Source organism: Lipotes vexillifer, unplaced genomic scaffold (genome assembly GCF_000442215.2).
Source record: "Lipotes vexillifer unplaced genomic scaffold, Lipotes_vexillifer_v1.1 scaffold120, whole genome shotgun sequence".
Classification (NCBI taxonomy): Eukaryota; Metazoa; Chordata; class Mammalia; order Artiodactyla; family Lipotidae; genus Lipotes; species Lipotes vexillifer.
This window is the reverse complement of record NW_006791240.1, coordinates 820,818-834,204: the sequence shown is the minus strand read 5'-3', so window position 1 is coordinate 834,204 and position 13,387 is coordinate 820,818. Positions and strand designations below refer to the sequence as shown.

At 39.2% G+C, this 13,387-nt stretch overlaps 1 protein-coding gene across 2 annotated transcripts in view; it reads right to left on the bottom strand.

Annotated features, from left to right (window-relative positions):
* The window catches only part of SPART (spartin), a 41,763-nt gene extending 29,250 nt beyond the window's left edge, over positions 1 to 12,513 (bottom strand). Inside the window, exons 1-2 of one of the 2 annotated variants that reach the window (XM_007464239.1) lie at positions 12,484 to 12,513; positions 508 to 1,319 (exon numbers count right to left, since the gene is read on the bottom strand). In XM_007464239.1, the coding sequence (XP_007464301.1) occupies positions 508 to 1,317 (810 nt within the window). In that variant the 5' untranslated portion in view covers positions 1,318 to 1,319; positions 12,484 to 12,513. Of the gene's footprint in view, positions 1 to 507; positions 1,320 to 12,483 lie in introns of those variants that run through there. The other variant, XM_007464240.1, reaches the window with a different exon arrangement.
* Positions 12,514 to 13,387: the final 874 nt, after the last annotated feature.

Below are 13,387 nucleotides of genomic sequence, written 5' to 3'. Positions count from 1 at the left end.
AAAATGTCCCCAACTACTGTCAAAATATCCCACGGTAGGGAGACTGGGGATGGGGGGGTATTCCTACTAGTTGAGAACCAATATTCCAGACACTGGATCTAGCCCAGTTCAGCCCCTCAGCTGGAGCTTGACATGTATAGAAATTTACAGTTATACATTCACACATGAGTTACATAAATCCCTTTTGAAATCAAAGTTATTACGTTTCGTCTTCAGATAAAAAATTACAAGTTAAGGATGAATATTCTGATTTTCCTCAGGTCCTGTATTCACAAATTCAGTACTAAAACAAGAGTTTACATCTAAAGAAAAGGAAAAAGAAAGGCTATCAAACACAAACATAGATGCTCAAGGCTCATAAATTTCATGAAATATATTTAAAAAGGAACTAGAATTTATAATAATCTTTTTGCACTTACTGTCTTGGACACATTATAAATATTTACAAATAAAAATAATATATTCTACACATATTTCAAATTATGTTTACATTTTTCTTTGGCTTACCTGAAGAAACCCAGGAGGACGGTTTAGAACCGTATCAAGAGAATTATCCAAGAACCTCACGATTCGAAGGTACCCAGGATATGAAGGTGCACTAACCTCCCCCGCAGGATTTACAAAAAAAATCTGTACTCCATTTGGTATCAAAATCAACTCATCTGCATCTAGCCCTAAGGTCTCAAGAGGGGGTGGCTGAGAATGATTCCTATAAAAGTTTTCCCCAACTGATGAGAACTCCCCAGATTCTGTTCCATAGGATACAGTGTAGTGACCCTCAGCAGCCTGAGGAGTATAAGCAGGAGGTGCTTCTGATGGATGACTTTGAGATGGTAAGGAAAAAGTACTAGGTGTAGAAACTGATTCTGCACTTGTAGCTGAAGTGTTTCCATCTACTTCACTGTGCTGAGGAAGTAAATTAAAGGACTGAGGCTCCAGTGACTTTTCGGACATATCTTTAGGCGGAAATTCTGGATATAACTTGGGCACCTCCTGAAGATCATTCCGTAGAGAAGTGGCAAGACCCTTCTCCAGAATTTCCAACCTGGTACGTACATTCTGTAGTGTTTCTTTCATTTTCTGTTGCATCTGTCTAGCAGATTCCCACCCAGGACCTATGTGTTCGGGATCTGCTGATGAAATGCTGATTCCTCTGAGCAAGTGCCCTATTCCTTGCTTATAGTAGTTCTTTGCTTCTTCTTTCTGACCTAATTCATCTGTATTCAGTCCTTTATTAACAAATAAAAAGGCCTTCTTGTATGCTTCCTTGATGATCTTAATTTCAGCAGGTTCTCCATCTTGTGGCTCTTGTTCCATTTCTGCAAAACAGGAAATACATCTTTAATTACCTTATTTAAGCTCTTTGTTTACTTATTATCAGTTTCTCCTACTAGAATATATTTCAGAGGACTGGAGCCTTGCTTGTCAGTCCTGTTCACTGATGTATTCCCTAAGCCTATTAATAGATCTGACAATAGAGAAAGCACTCGATATGTATTTGTTGACTGGATAAATAAGTAATACTCTTGGTCCTAAATATCTTTTTTTTTAACATCTTTATTGGAGTATAATTGTTTTACAATGGTGTGTTAGTTTCTGATAAATATCTTTTTAATTCAAAAACATAATAAGCCATAACACATCTGTTGAATAATTTTCTTGTTCCAGTTTCTTACAAGAAATAAAAGTTTCCTGTAGCTTTAAGGTCGGAACAAAAAAGTCTTACTCTAAAATTCATTATAATTCCAGATTATAGTAGCTAATTAAAAATGAGATTGAATCATACATTGGAGAGGACAGAAATGAAAAAAAAATGATCTGAGTGAAGCTTTAAAGTACCCAACTTCCTCTTAACGGTGGCAGGTTACTCACATGCAGTTAGCCCTGTTCCCTCCCAAAACTCCATTAAAATGACTTACATGATTATTAAAATAGCATAACCATTCTTTTCAATGAGAAAAAGGCATGAACAGATACTTCACAAAAGAGGATATTTAAATGACATGTGAAAAGGTGTTCAACACATGATTCCCTCAGGGAAATGAAACTAAAATGCATAATATGACTACAGCTGACCCTTGAACAGCAGGGGATCCACTTATACAAGAATTTTTTCAGTAAATACCATACTGTATTTTCATTTTACAGCTCTTTAAATTAACTAAGTATGGGGGAAAGTGTGTTTGATTAGAGATCACATTACATGGAATCAAAAGAACTGGGGTCTGCATCCTGCTTCTATCCAAACTGCTTCAGCTTCCTGCCCTTGAATGAGTCATGTATCGATTCCTTTGTGTTTGAGGCAGAGACAGCAGCAGAGGAACTTCTGATCGTGTGGGGACTGGCGCCCCTTATCCCCTGTTGTTCAAGGGTCAGCTATATATACTTATCAGGAAGCTGAAACTGAAAACTGATGAGCGTTAGAGAAGGTGGCAACTGGAACTCTCATATACTTTGCTGGTGGAAGTGAAAAATGCTACAGCCACTATGGAAATTTGGCATTTCTACCAAAGCTATATTCACCCACTCTATGACCCAGCAATTCCATTTAGAGGTATATAACCAAGAGAAATGAATGAATATATACACCAAAAACATGTACAATCATATTCACAGCAGCTTTATTCACAAAAGCCAAAAAATCTAAACAACCCAAATGCCCACCCACAGGAGAAGGGATAAATAGTGGCATATTTATATTATACAGTAATACATAGGCATTTTTTTTAATTGATGTCTGTAACACTGATGAATCTCACCAATTGCACAGAAGAAGCCACATACAAAAGACTTCATATTGAGACTACTATACTATGCTATATGATTTTACAGGTAAAGTTGAGGAACAAGCAAAACTAGTCTATGATAGAAACAAAAATAATTATTACAGGTGTTGGTATGGACTTGGAAGGGACACGAGGGGACCTTACAGCGTATGAAAATGCTCTCTATCTTGATCTGAGTGATTACATGGGTGTATACATACATAAAAAAATCTGTGACTCTAAGATTAGTGCACTATATTGCACCTTATTATATCCTTTTATAAAACAAATAACAAAGCCGTAACTCACAAAGAGGGAGGATGAAGAATCAACAGGGCTTTGTTTCTGAAAAAGGAGGAAGACAAGTAGTAACTCACAAAACAGATTTGAGAAAGCTGAAGCCTACACTGTCAATCGGGAAACCAGAGAAACAGCCCCATTTATATCTCATCACAGAACCTCCGAAAGGCACAGGAACTGATGGGATTCAATCTTCCTCTGGAAGAGGGAGTAGAGGTAGAGCTGAAAAAAGGACTGATTCAAAGCTAATTTACAAAGTAGACCTTTAGATTTCTCCTATACCAAGCACCCCAAAACACAATTTCTCTCCAGCCCTGAAAGAAGATTGGATATTTTAATTCAAAAGAGCATAAAATAAAATGTCTCAGGACAGGGAACTATCAGACATGATTAAGGGTAAATATCAAAAGCAGGACGATGAAAAATTAGACACTGAATACTGAGACCTTCAACCTTTTCTCCCCAACTTGGGTCTTAGAGTTCAGGCAGATAGGTACCACTCCAGAAAAAAGATTATAGAGTCTTCTCTGAGAAATCTGACCACCACCAAGAGGAAAAACCTAAAGAAAGTGACACTGAGAGTTCCCCCAGGAACTGTCCAAGCAACTAACTCTTCAGGGAAGCCATAGTTGATAGGTTCTACCCCAGAGTCTCCAATTAACATTTTAGTGCCCCAATCTTATACATAAGCAGAGAGCTAAGAATCAGAAAACTGGTGAGGAAAACATCTAATATGAAAGAAAAGAAAAATAAGAACAATGCAATCTGGTTGAAATGGATAATATGCAGGGAGAAGAACACTTCCAAAAAACCTTTGTATCAACATAAAGAAAAAGAAAATACTGCATCCATGAAATAAAAACAGGATATACACATACAAAAAAGGACAAAGAACTAAAGGAGCTTTTAAAAATTGTATACAAAATAGCTGGAAAGAAAAACTCAGTAGAGGGATGAGAAGATAAGGTTAAAAAATTATAGAAAATTTCTGCAAAGCAGAGCAAAAAGACAAAGAGATGAAAAATAGGAAAGAACAGACAAGAAAATTAGAACTCAGTCTAGAAGGTCTGACATCTGAATAACAAAACTTCCAGAAAGAGAATAGATAAAAAAAAAAATCAGGGACAGAAGAGCTGAAGAAACAATTCAAAGAATTTCCCAGAACTGGAAAGCACAAAATCCTACATTAAAAAGACCCATGAACAAAGGATGAAAAAACCCCCACAACCATGAAATTTCAGAACATTAGGCTCAAAGGGACCATCTTAAAAGGGCTTATCCATAAAAATAAATAAAAAATTAGAGAAATAAGATTGCTAAGGAACTTCTTAAACCCAACAGAAGTTAGAAGAAAATAATATAATTAATTCATGACTCTGAGTGAAAATAACTTCCAAACCCAGCCAAGTGATTGCTCAGATATTACACCTTCCCTTTCTTGGATTCCATGTTTGATGAAAGGAATCACAAGGCTGATGACAGCAGTTCACAGATGACAATTACACAACCAGTTCTTACTGGAGTAGAAGACAGAGCTCCAGAGATGTCTTCAAGCAACTAAAATTGATAGAATACCTAATGTGTTCTTAAGTTTTGAGAAGAGATCTATTAGGTTGGCCAAAAAATGCCTCTGGTTTTTAAGTAAAAATAAAACACACATTTTTCATTTTCACCAAGAACTTTATTGAACAACATATTCACCCTTTTGTTCCACTACCTTCTGCCATTTTTCAGGCAACTTCGTAATTACATCTTCCCAAAACTTTTTATCCTTTTGAGCAAAGAACTGTTCCAGGTGTCTTTTACAGTCTTCCAGGGAACTGAAGTTTTTTCCATTAAGAGATATAGACAGAAATGAATGGAAATCTGAAGGTGCAACGTCTGGTGAATATGGTAGATGAATCAGAACTTCCCAGCCAAGCTGTGACAGTTTTTGCCTGGTCATCAGAGAAACATGCGGTCTTGTGTTATCCTGATAGAAGATTATGTGTTTTCTGTTGACTAATTCTGGACACTTTTCTTCGAGTGTTGCTTCAGTTGGTCTAATTAGGAGCGGTACTTGTTGGAATTACTCGTTTGGTTTTCCAGAAGGAGCTCATAATAGAGGGCTCCCTTCCAATCCCACCATATACACAACATCACCTTCTTTGGATGAAGACCAGCCTTTGGTGTGGATGGTGGTGGTTCGTTTTGTCTGCCCCATGATCTCTTTCTTTCCACATTATTGTACAGTATCCGCTTTTCATCACCTGTCACGATTTGTTTTTAAAAAGGAATGTTTTCATTACGTTTAAGTAGAGAATCTCATGCGGAAATACAATCAAGAAGGTTTTTTTCGCTTATGTGGAACCCAAACATCAAAACGATGAACGTAACCAAGCTGGTGCAAATGATTTTCAATGCTTGATTTGGATATTTTGAGTATGTCAGCTATCTCCTGCGTGGTATAATGTTGATTGTTCTCCATTAATGTCTTGATTTGATCGTTATGAACTTCAACTGGTCTACCCGACTGTGGAGCGTTGTCCAGCGAGAAATCTCCAGTACGAAACTTTGCAAACCACTTTTGACACGTTCGATCAGTCACAGCACCTTCTCCATACACTGCACAAATCTTTTTGTGTGTTTCCATTGCGTTTTTACCTTTCTTAAAATAATAACCATAATATGCCAAAAATGTTGTTTTTCTCCCATCTTCAATATTAAAATTCACCAATTTTGATAAGTTCGTAGAAGACAGAGCTCCAGAGATGTCTTCAAGCAACTAAAATTGATAGAATACCTAATGTGTTCTTAAGTTTTGAGAAGAGATCTATTAGGTTGGCCAAAAAATGCCTCTGGTTTTTAAGTAAAAATAAAACACACATTTTTCATTTTCACCAAGAACTTTATTGAACAACATATTCACCCTTTTGTTCCACTACCTTCTGCCATTTTTCAGGCAACTTCGTAATTACATCTTCCCAAAACTTTTTATCCTTTTGAGCAAAGAACTGTTCCAGGTGTCTTTTACAGTCTTCCAGGGAACTGAAGTTTTTTCCATTAAGAGATATAGACAGAAATGAATGGAAATCTGAAGGTGCAACGTCTGGTGAATATGGTAGATGAATCAGAACTTCCCAGCCAAGCTGTGACAGTTTTTGCCTGGTCATCAGAGAAACATGCGGTCTTGTGTTATCCTGATAGAAGATTATGTGTTTTCTGTTGACTAATTCTGGACACTTTTCTTCGAGTGTTGCTTCAGTTGGTCTAATTAGGAGCGGTACTTGTTGGAATTACTCGTTTGGTTTTCCAGAAGGAGCTCATAATAGAGGGCTCCCTTCCAATCCCACCATATACACAACATCACCTTCTTTGGATGAAGACCAGCCTTTGGTGTGGATGGTGGTGGTTCGTTTTGTCTGCCCCATGATCTCTTTCTTTCCACATTATTGTACAGTATCCGCTTTTCATCACCTGTCACGATTTGTTTTTAAAAAGGAATGTTTTCATTACGTTTAAGTAGAGAATCTCATGCGGAAATACAATCAAGAAGGTTTTTTTCGCTTATGTGGAACCCAAACATCAAAACGATGAACGTAACCAAGCTGGTGCAAATGATTTTCAATGCTTGATTTGGATATTTTGAGTATGTCAGCTATCTCCTGCGTGGTATAATGTTGATTGTTCTCCATTAATGTCTTGATTTGATCGTTATGAACTTCAACTGGTCTACCCGACTGTGGAGCGTTGTCCAGCGAGAAATCTCCAGTACGAAACTTTGCAAACCACTTTTGACACGTTCGATCAGTCACAGCACCTTCTCCATACACTGCACAAATCTTTTTGTGTGTTTCCATTGCGTTTTTACCTTTCTTAAAATAATAACCATAATATGCCAAAAATGTTGTTTTTCTCCCATCTTCAATATTAAAATTCACCAATTTTGATAAGTTCTTTTTTTAAATGCATGCTGATATGACAGCTGTCACATACAATCTAACAAAATTGTTTTGAATGAAGTTAAAGACAACTAAGTGCTACTAGAGCCATCTTACTGAAAAAACCAAACTAACCTTTTGGCCAACCCAATAAATAACTGTGGGAGGACTCAGGGTTTAATCAGTGATAAGTACATGGTAAACTAAGGAAATAAAAATCAAGACAATTATTAACTCCAGGGCAAACAAGATGCTGAGCTAGAAAGAAAAGTAATCATGTACAGCATGTTTCAGTTTTGATTAATGTCATAATAATGTAAATAATTAATCTTGATACAAGCAAAATTATAATACAACTATATTGAGAAGATGGGAAGATGGATGGATAGAAAGTTTCTGTGCCTGTGGTATAGGATGGAAGAACTAAAATTTCATCTTTCCTATTAGGAAATTAATGGACAATGCCTAAAACTGAAAAATAAAATAAAGTAGCAATATAAGCATCCTGTTCACAGATTTAGACATTAAGACCAAAAGAATTGGTAAGAAAATTGAAACAAGCTGCCTTTGGGAGTAAGGGATGAGGCTGGGAGGGTGGGACCTCTGATTTTCACTTCAAGTCTTGTAAAACTATCTAATTCTTAATAATATGTACAGGATAAAAAATTAATTACTAATTTTTAAAAAGTAAACTGAAGCTTTAGAGCAGATTGTCTAACAGAATTATAATGTTAACTACATATGTAATTTAAAATATTCTAATAGCTACATTTAAAAAGTAAAAAGAAATCTCAGTGATGCTATTTATCCAAATACAGCTAAAATATTATTCCACCATATACCCAATATGCAAATTATTAATGAGATAGTTTACCTTATTTTTTGGCATTAAGTCTTTGAAACTTAGTGTGTATTTTATGCTTGAAGCGTATCTCAATTCCAAGTACCTTCATCTCAAGCGCTCAATACCCACATGTGCCTACTATGGATACTGCAGTTTTAGAGACTCTTCCTGCGACCTCATTAAAAATTATAATAACAGAATAAGGCTGTTTTTGCAACAATTTACATTATAAAGGCATCACCAAAACTGGCCTAACCATACTTTCTAACCTGAAAAAGAAACAAACCATTGGTTAGCTTTATCATGCAGAGACTTCATAGTAGTCGAGAGAATATATATATTCAGTCTCCAATTTAGGAAACATCATATACAATTGACCATAATCAGACCTCACTTGCCCTACCTTGAATCCCCTATCAAAATCAAATTTCCTTTCCCTGGAATTCCGTCTTTAGAATAGAATGTCAGTAGATCTTCCCTTAGAAACCAGGGGACAGGAATTCTGCACTCCACATCCCTTAGGGTACAAGGAGGCTCAGAGTTCAGAAAGCAAGACAGCAGAGGTTAAACAGGCTTTTGTGAGCTGATCTGGGAATTTAACCAGCATTTTTAAGTTTTTCCAATTGACTTGAATAGGGTCTTGAACAACACTGTGACCTGGCACCCACTTTTTTGCTACTTGCTACAGGATACCACTACCACCAACGCACAATTTACAGAGCGTTTAATGTGTGCTGGAGACTATGCTAGATGTTTCTCTCATTTAATCCTTACAAACAACTCCTGAGGCATTGTTACTATCACTAGTACTTTGCAGAGGGAAAAAATTTGAGGTTTGAAGGCAGTAACTGCCTTAGATCTCATGTTCCTGAAAGACCTTGGAGCTAATAATTATTTTCACATTTTTAAAGGGTTATAAAAACAAGGATATGCAACAGAGATCATATGTGTCCCACAAGCCTAAAATATTTTACTATCTACTGTCTGGCACTTTACAAAAAAAGTTTACTAACCCACTGCCCTAGGTTATAGAGTTAAATAGTCTGATTCCAAAACTAATCCTCTAAACCAGGGCTTCTCAACCTCGGTTTGACTGACATTTTGGGCTGGAAAATTCTTTATTATGGGAGGCTGTCCTGATCACTGTAGGATGTTTAACCACACTCTGATCTCTATCTACTAGATGCCAGAAGCAGCACACCCTCCACCCGCCATGTGACAGATCAAAAATGTGTCCAGACATTGCCAAATGTACCCTGGCAGCAAACTCATCCCCCCCGTTGATAACCACTGCTCAAATGGTCTTTAAATTAGGGAATGTGTACCCCTAGGGCACGTGAAGATTTGTCAAGGAACATGTTGCAACAACACATATAATCCTAAGAAAAAGCCTTCCAGATCCCGGTACTTCCATTTAGTACTCCTCACTAAAACTGACCTCCCCGGGAATATGCCTGCAGTTCAGCTATCATACTGTTGTTTTTCCTCTTCCAAGCTCCTTTCAATCTTCCCACTTTGCAAAACTTTACCAAAAATACCTCTCACTCATTCCTATTTTTACTACGGTGTATTGCCCAGAATGGAAAGGCATGGTACTATGAAACAGCCCAAAAAAGTCAGAGGTGTTCAATTTCAACTGAGGCACCACTCCAACTATCAATCTCATTAAGATATAAATTTCCATTAAACTTCCATTTTTCATGTTTATTCTTTGTCAAAATCCATCAGGTATTACACTGTTCTGACCAACTATTACTACTTGTAATAATTCAATCCAGAAGAAAAATAACTCCTAGAGTTACAGTTAAAGGAAAAATTTAAAACTTAGTTTCAACTTACACAAATATTTTTATTAAAGACATGTATGACAGAATAAAAAGCTGTCAGGCACAAATAAATTACATTAAGATAATATCCAGTGGGGGTGGGTAAAAATCAAAGTACAATTTCAAGAAAAAGGAACTGTGTAAAATACCATGTATTTTTAAAATTGATGGTGATGGCTATAAAAGTGCAATATGATACTCCTTGAGATATAGTTGAGTGATGTACCAATTTTATATTAAAATGTCAGTATCTATACCACGTGGAAAACTGCATCCTTTCCAACTACCTGAAAGTATGATGTAACACATTATAAAACAACCTATCGTGTGCAAGGGGGATAGTTTTACAAAAATTATTTTGGGGGTTCGCAAGCAAATTAAAAACACTGTTCTAAAGCCACTCACTATTATATTGCAAACACAAAATACACATGGTCTGTGGTGCTTAGAAGCACCGTAATTCACTACCTCTTATTAAGCTCTTTGGATGTGCTTGGCACTGTTCTACGCTCCATTTACTCCTCATATCCATAGGTTTGATCTGATTTAGAAAATCTTTTACAAATATTGAGAAGCTTGCTCAAGAACTAGTAAATGAACTAGTAAATGGAAGAGACAGATTCAAAGAGACAGGCTCAATAGATATTTGTCAAGAAAATGAAATGAAATGTCTGATTCCAAAGCTAAACCTCCTGCTATGCTTACAAGTTAGCAGAGTGAGGGAGGTGTGAAAGGTACTTGGAGTGTTTCATGGTAGACTTAGGTCTTAAGCCTTAAAAAAACAGATAACATTTAAAGGCAGAAAGAAGGCACAATAAAGGAACCCTAGGTAGAAGCAATATGACCTTGCATATATCTTTATTTCAAAGGTTATTTCACATAGTGTGCTGAAAGATTTCCTAAATAATGTGTCACTGAAGGAAATGGGAGAGCTATTCAAAGGGAAGGCAGGCATGTGTGTGCACACACGTGTGTGCATGGGGGTGGGGGATGTGATTCCATGGGTCAGTTGCTGCTGAACAGCCTTCCTTGCTGGGCATCTCTACTCTGAAGAGAAAAAAATTTAGCAGGGAGAAGAGCCTGTGGATCTTTCCCGTGAAATGCAGTTGGGAATCTCAACACAGAAAGAAAAAAGTTTGTACTAAAATATTATATTTTTATTTTGTCGTTGTTCTGGGATTTGCTTTATTATCAGTAGCCTCTGAGAAAATGCATTTCACAGGAATAGGACTATACGATGGTGACTTTAGAAAAAAACAATGTCTATCATATCCTTAACCATAGTTAAGTGTTTATCAAGTGTCTTGAAAAGATAAAAAACTATTATTACATGATTTGACGCTTGAATTTTTAAAGTTGGGGACAGAAAAAGTCTTTGAAATGTCAATCTGAAGTATTACATAAAACAGTACCTACACCACTATAACCATCTTCAATCACAACCAAAAGCTGTCTCCAGATACCAATGGCACATTTAAGTTATTTTTTAAACGTTCTAATAAAAGAAGTAAAATATATTTGTTTCAAATATAACCGTGTGTGCGCGCGCGCTTTAAAAAAAAATACTGAGGAGCAAAGGTTAAATTTTGAACCAAACCCTTCGACTTAGTTCAATCCCATAAACACTGAAAGTAGTAACAATCATGTTAACGGTCAACATCACTAGTAGTCTTTAATAATACAGCTACTCATCTCCCTAGAAGGAGCATCAGAAGTTGCTCTAATGCCCGCCCATCTGGCCCTTTACAAAACAAAACAAAACAAAACCAAAAAAGGAGCGGGAACTTCTTGTAAAGACCTGTCTGTAACTGCCTCCTGTAGAATCCCACCCTACTCTGGCTTGCTAGAGGCACTACACACAATGACGTTTCAGAAAGCCCCACAGGTTAAGAGACGACACACATAAAAGCTTCCTATTTCAAACACGTTTCATATAAAGTCACCAAATGAGGTCCTTTAATGTGAACGAGAGCGAATAAAAAAATAGTTCCATTTAAAATTGGGGGGGGGGGCTTTCTTATATTACCCTTTTTTGACTTGCTTTTGGAAATTTCAAAGAAAACTGCTGAATCCCTAAATATTTAAGGCAACGTAATTTCACAGGCAACAACAATCCTGAAGGCAAATCCGTTAAATTACAATACACTAAAGCAAATCTCGAGCATTCTCAAGACACAGAGTAAAGCAATTCATTACAATTAGAGAGTGCAGAACTGGGCCAGCCCTATGGGAACACAATAATGCCGTGTCACGAACCTGCGCATTCCAAGAGAAACTTCTTCCAGACACAGAAATGAAGTCGGAGGGACCTGCTGCAGTGCTCAATCCCTAATAAACACGAACAATCGTATTCGAAGGAGTAAAATCGCGAGCTTTCCGTTCCTAATGTTGACGTTTTTGGAAAGAAAGACTATCGAACTTTCACGAAGCTGTAAGCGCTGAGTGAGGGTGAATAATCGATTCTCAGAGCCAACGTAAACACCGGGGGTAGGGCAGCAAAAACTGATCGATAGAGATGCGTCGGGAGGACTGCGACCAAAGCGAGAAAGGCGGCGCTCTGCGACAAAACAGTAGAGGAGGGGGAGTAGGGAGCGCGAAGGTTCCGTAAACCTATGCGATGGGGGTTAACTAAGAACAACTTTTCAAGACTATTCTCTCCCAAAATTGCTCCCTTCCAGGAAAGTGTCATCTCCCAGACTTGGATTGGGGGCCGCGGCCTTCTCGGCCCTTCTCGCCCGGCCAGCCCGCGGGCTCGGGGCGCTCGCACAAACCCGCTCGCCTTGGGGGCCCGCGCAGGGGCGACTCCCTCCCGCCGGCCGCAGCCCCACCTGTGCCTTCCAGACCTCAGGCGCTTCGGCACTGGCCGAAGAGCTCCCCGCCGGAGGCCGCAGCCCAGCGCCCGCTCCCTCAGACGCTGCGCAGCCGCCGCCGAACGCTCAGCCGGGACCAGCCCGCCGTTCCGCGGCTCCCTGCGCCCCGCACGCTCGCGCCCGCACGCCGGAACTGACAAAGCCTCCGGAGCCGCGCGCCACGTAACGCGGCCGCGCCGCCCGGCCCGCCAGCCCGGCTCCCGCGTGACCCGAGCGCAAGCGCGCAGCCCGCGCAACTCGGCTTTCACGGGAGGCCCACTCGGGCTTTTGCCCGGGGGACACATCCCCGCCTGCCCAGCCTAAATTCTGTCTACTCTGACCTTCTCAATGGTCTCTGGGGAGACGTCAGTCCACTTCGAACCCCTGAGTCCCGTAAAACTCTAGGGCGAGAAAAGGATGGTGGGCGGAAGGCCCGGAGACAACCACTTGAGCCAGTTGCTCAGCGCGGACCCCCAACCATGGTCTCCCGGCCACGTCGACGGCCCCGCGCTTGCGCAGTCTCTTGCTCTCCGCGGACCCCAGGCGGCTGTAGGGAGTGGGCGAGAGCGGTGGGCCGTGAGCGCTCTGACGGCTAGGGGTAGCCGTGTGCGCCAGAAGTCTGTAGCAGCCCGGCAAAAAATGTTAAATTCCTGATTCCTAAGGTTAAATAGCAAGTGTGCCGATACCATTTATGATTATGGAAAGCTAACTGGGGAAAATCAGAGTAAACATACTCTACTTTTCTTCAGAAGTTCTTTAAAATTAGTAAGATAGCATAGCTCTGTGGACAGGGAATGCTACCTGCTTTTCCGGTCCTACAAGGATCAAGCCAAAGCAATAGCCCCTGCCCCCGCCCAAGGGCCCTGAGGGGAGTTTAGGATGT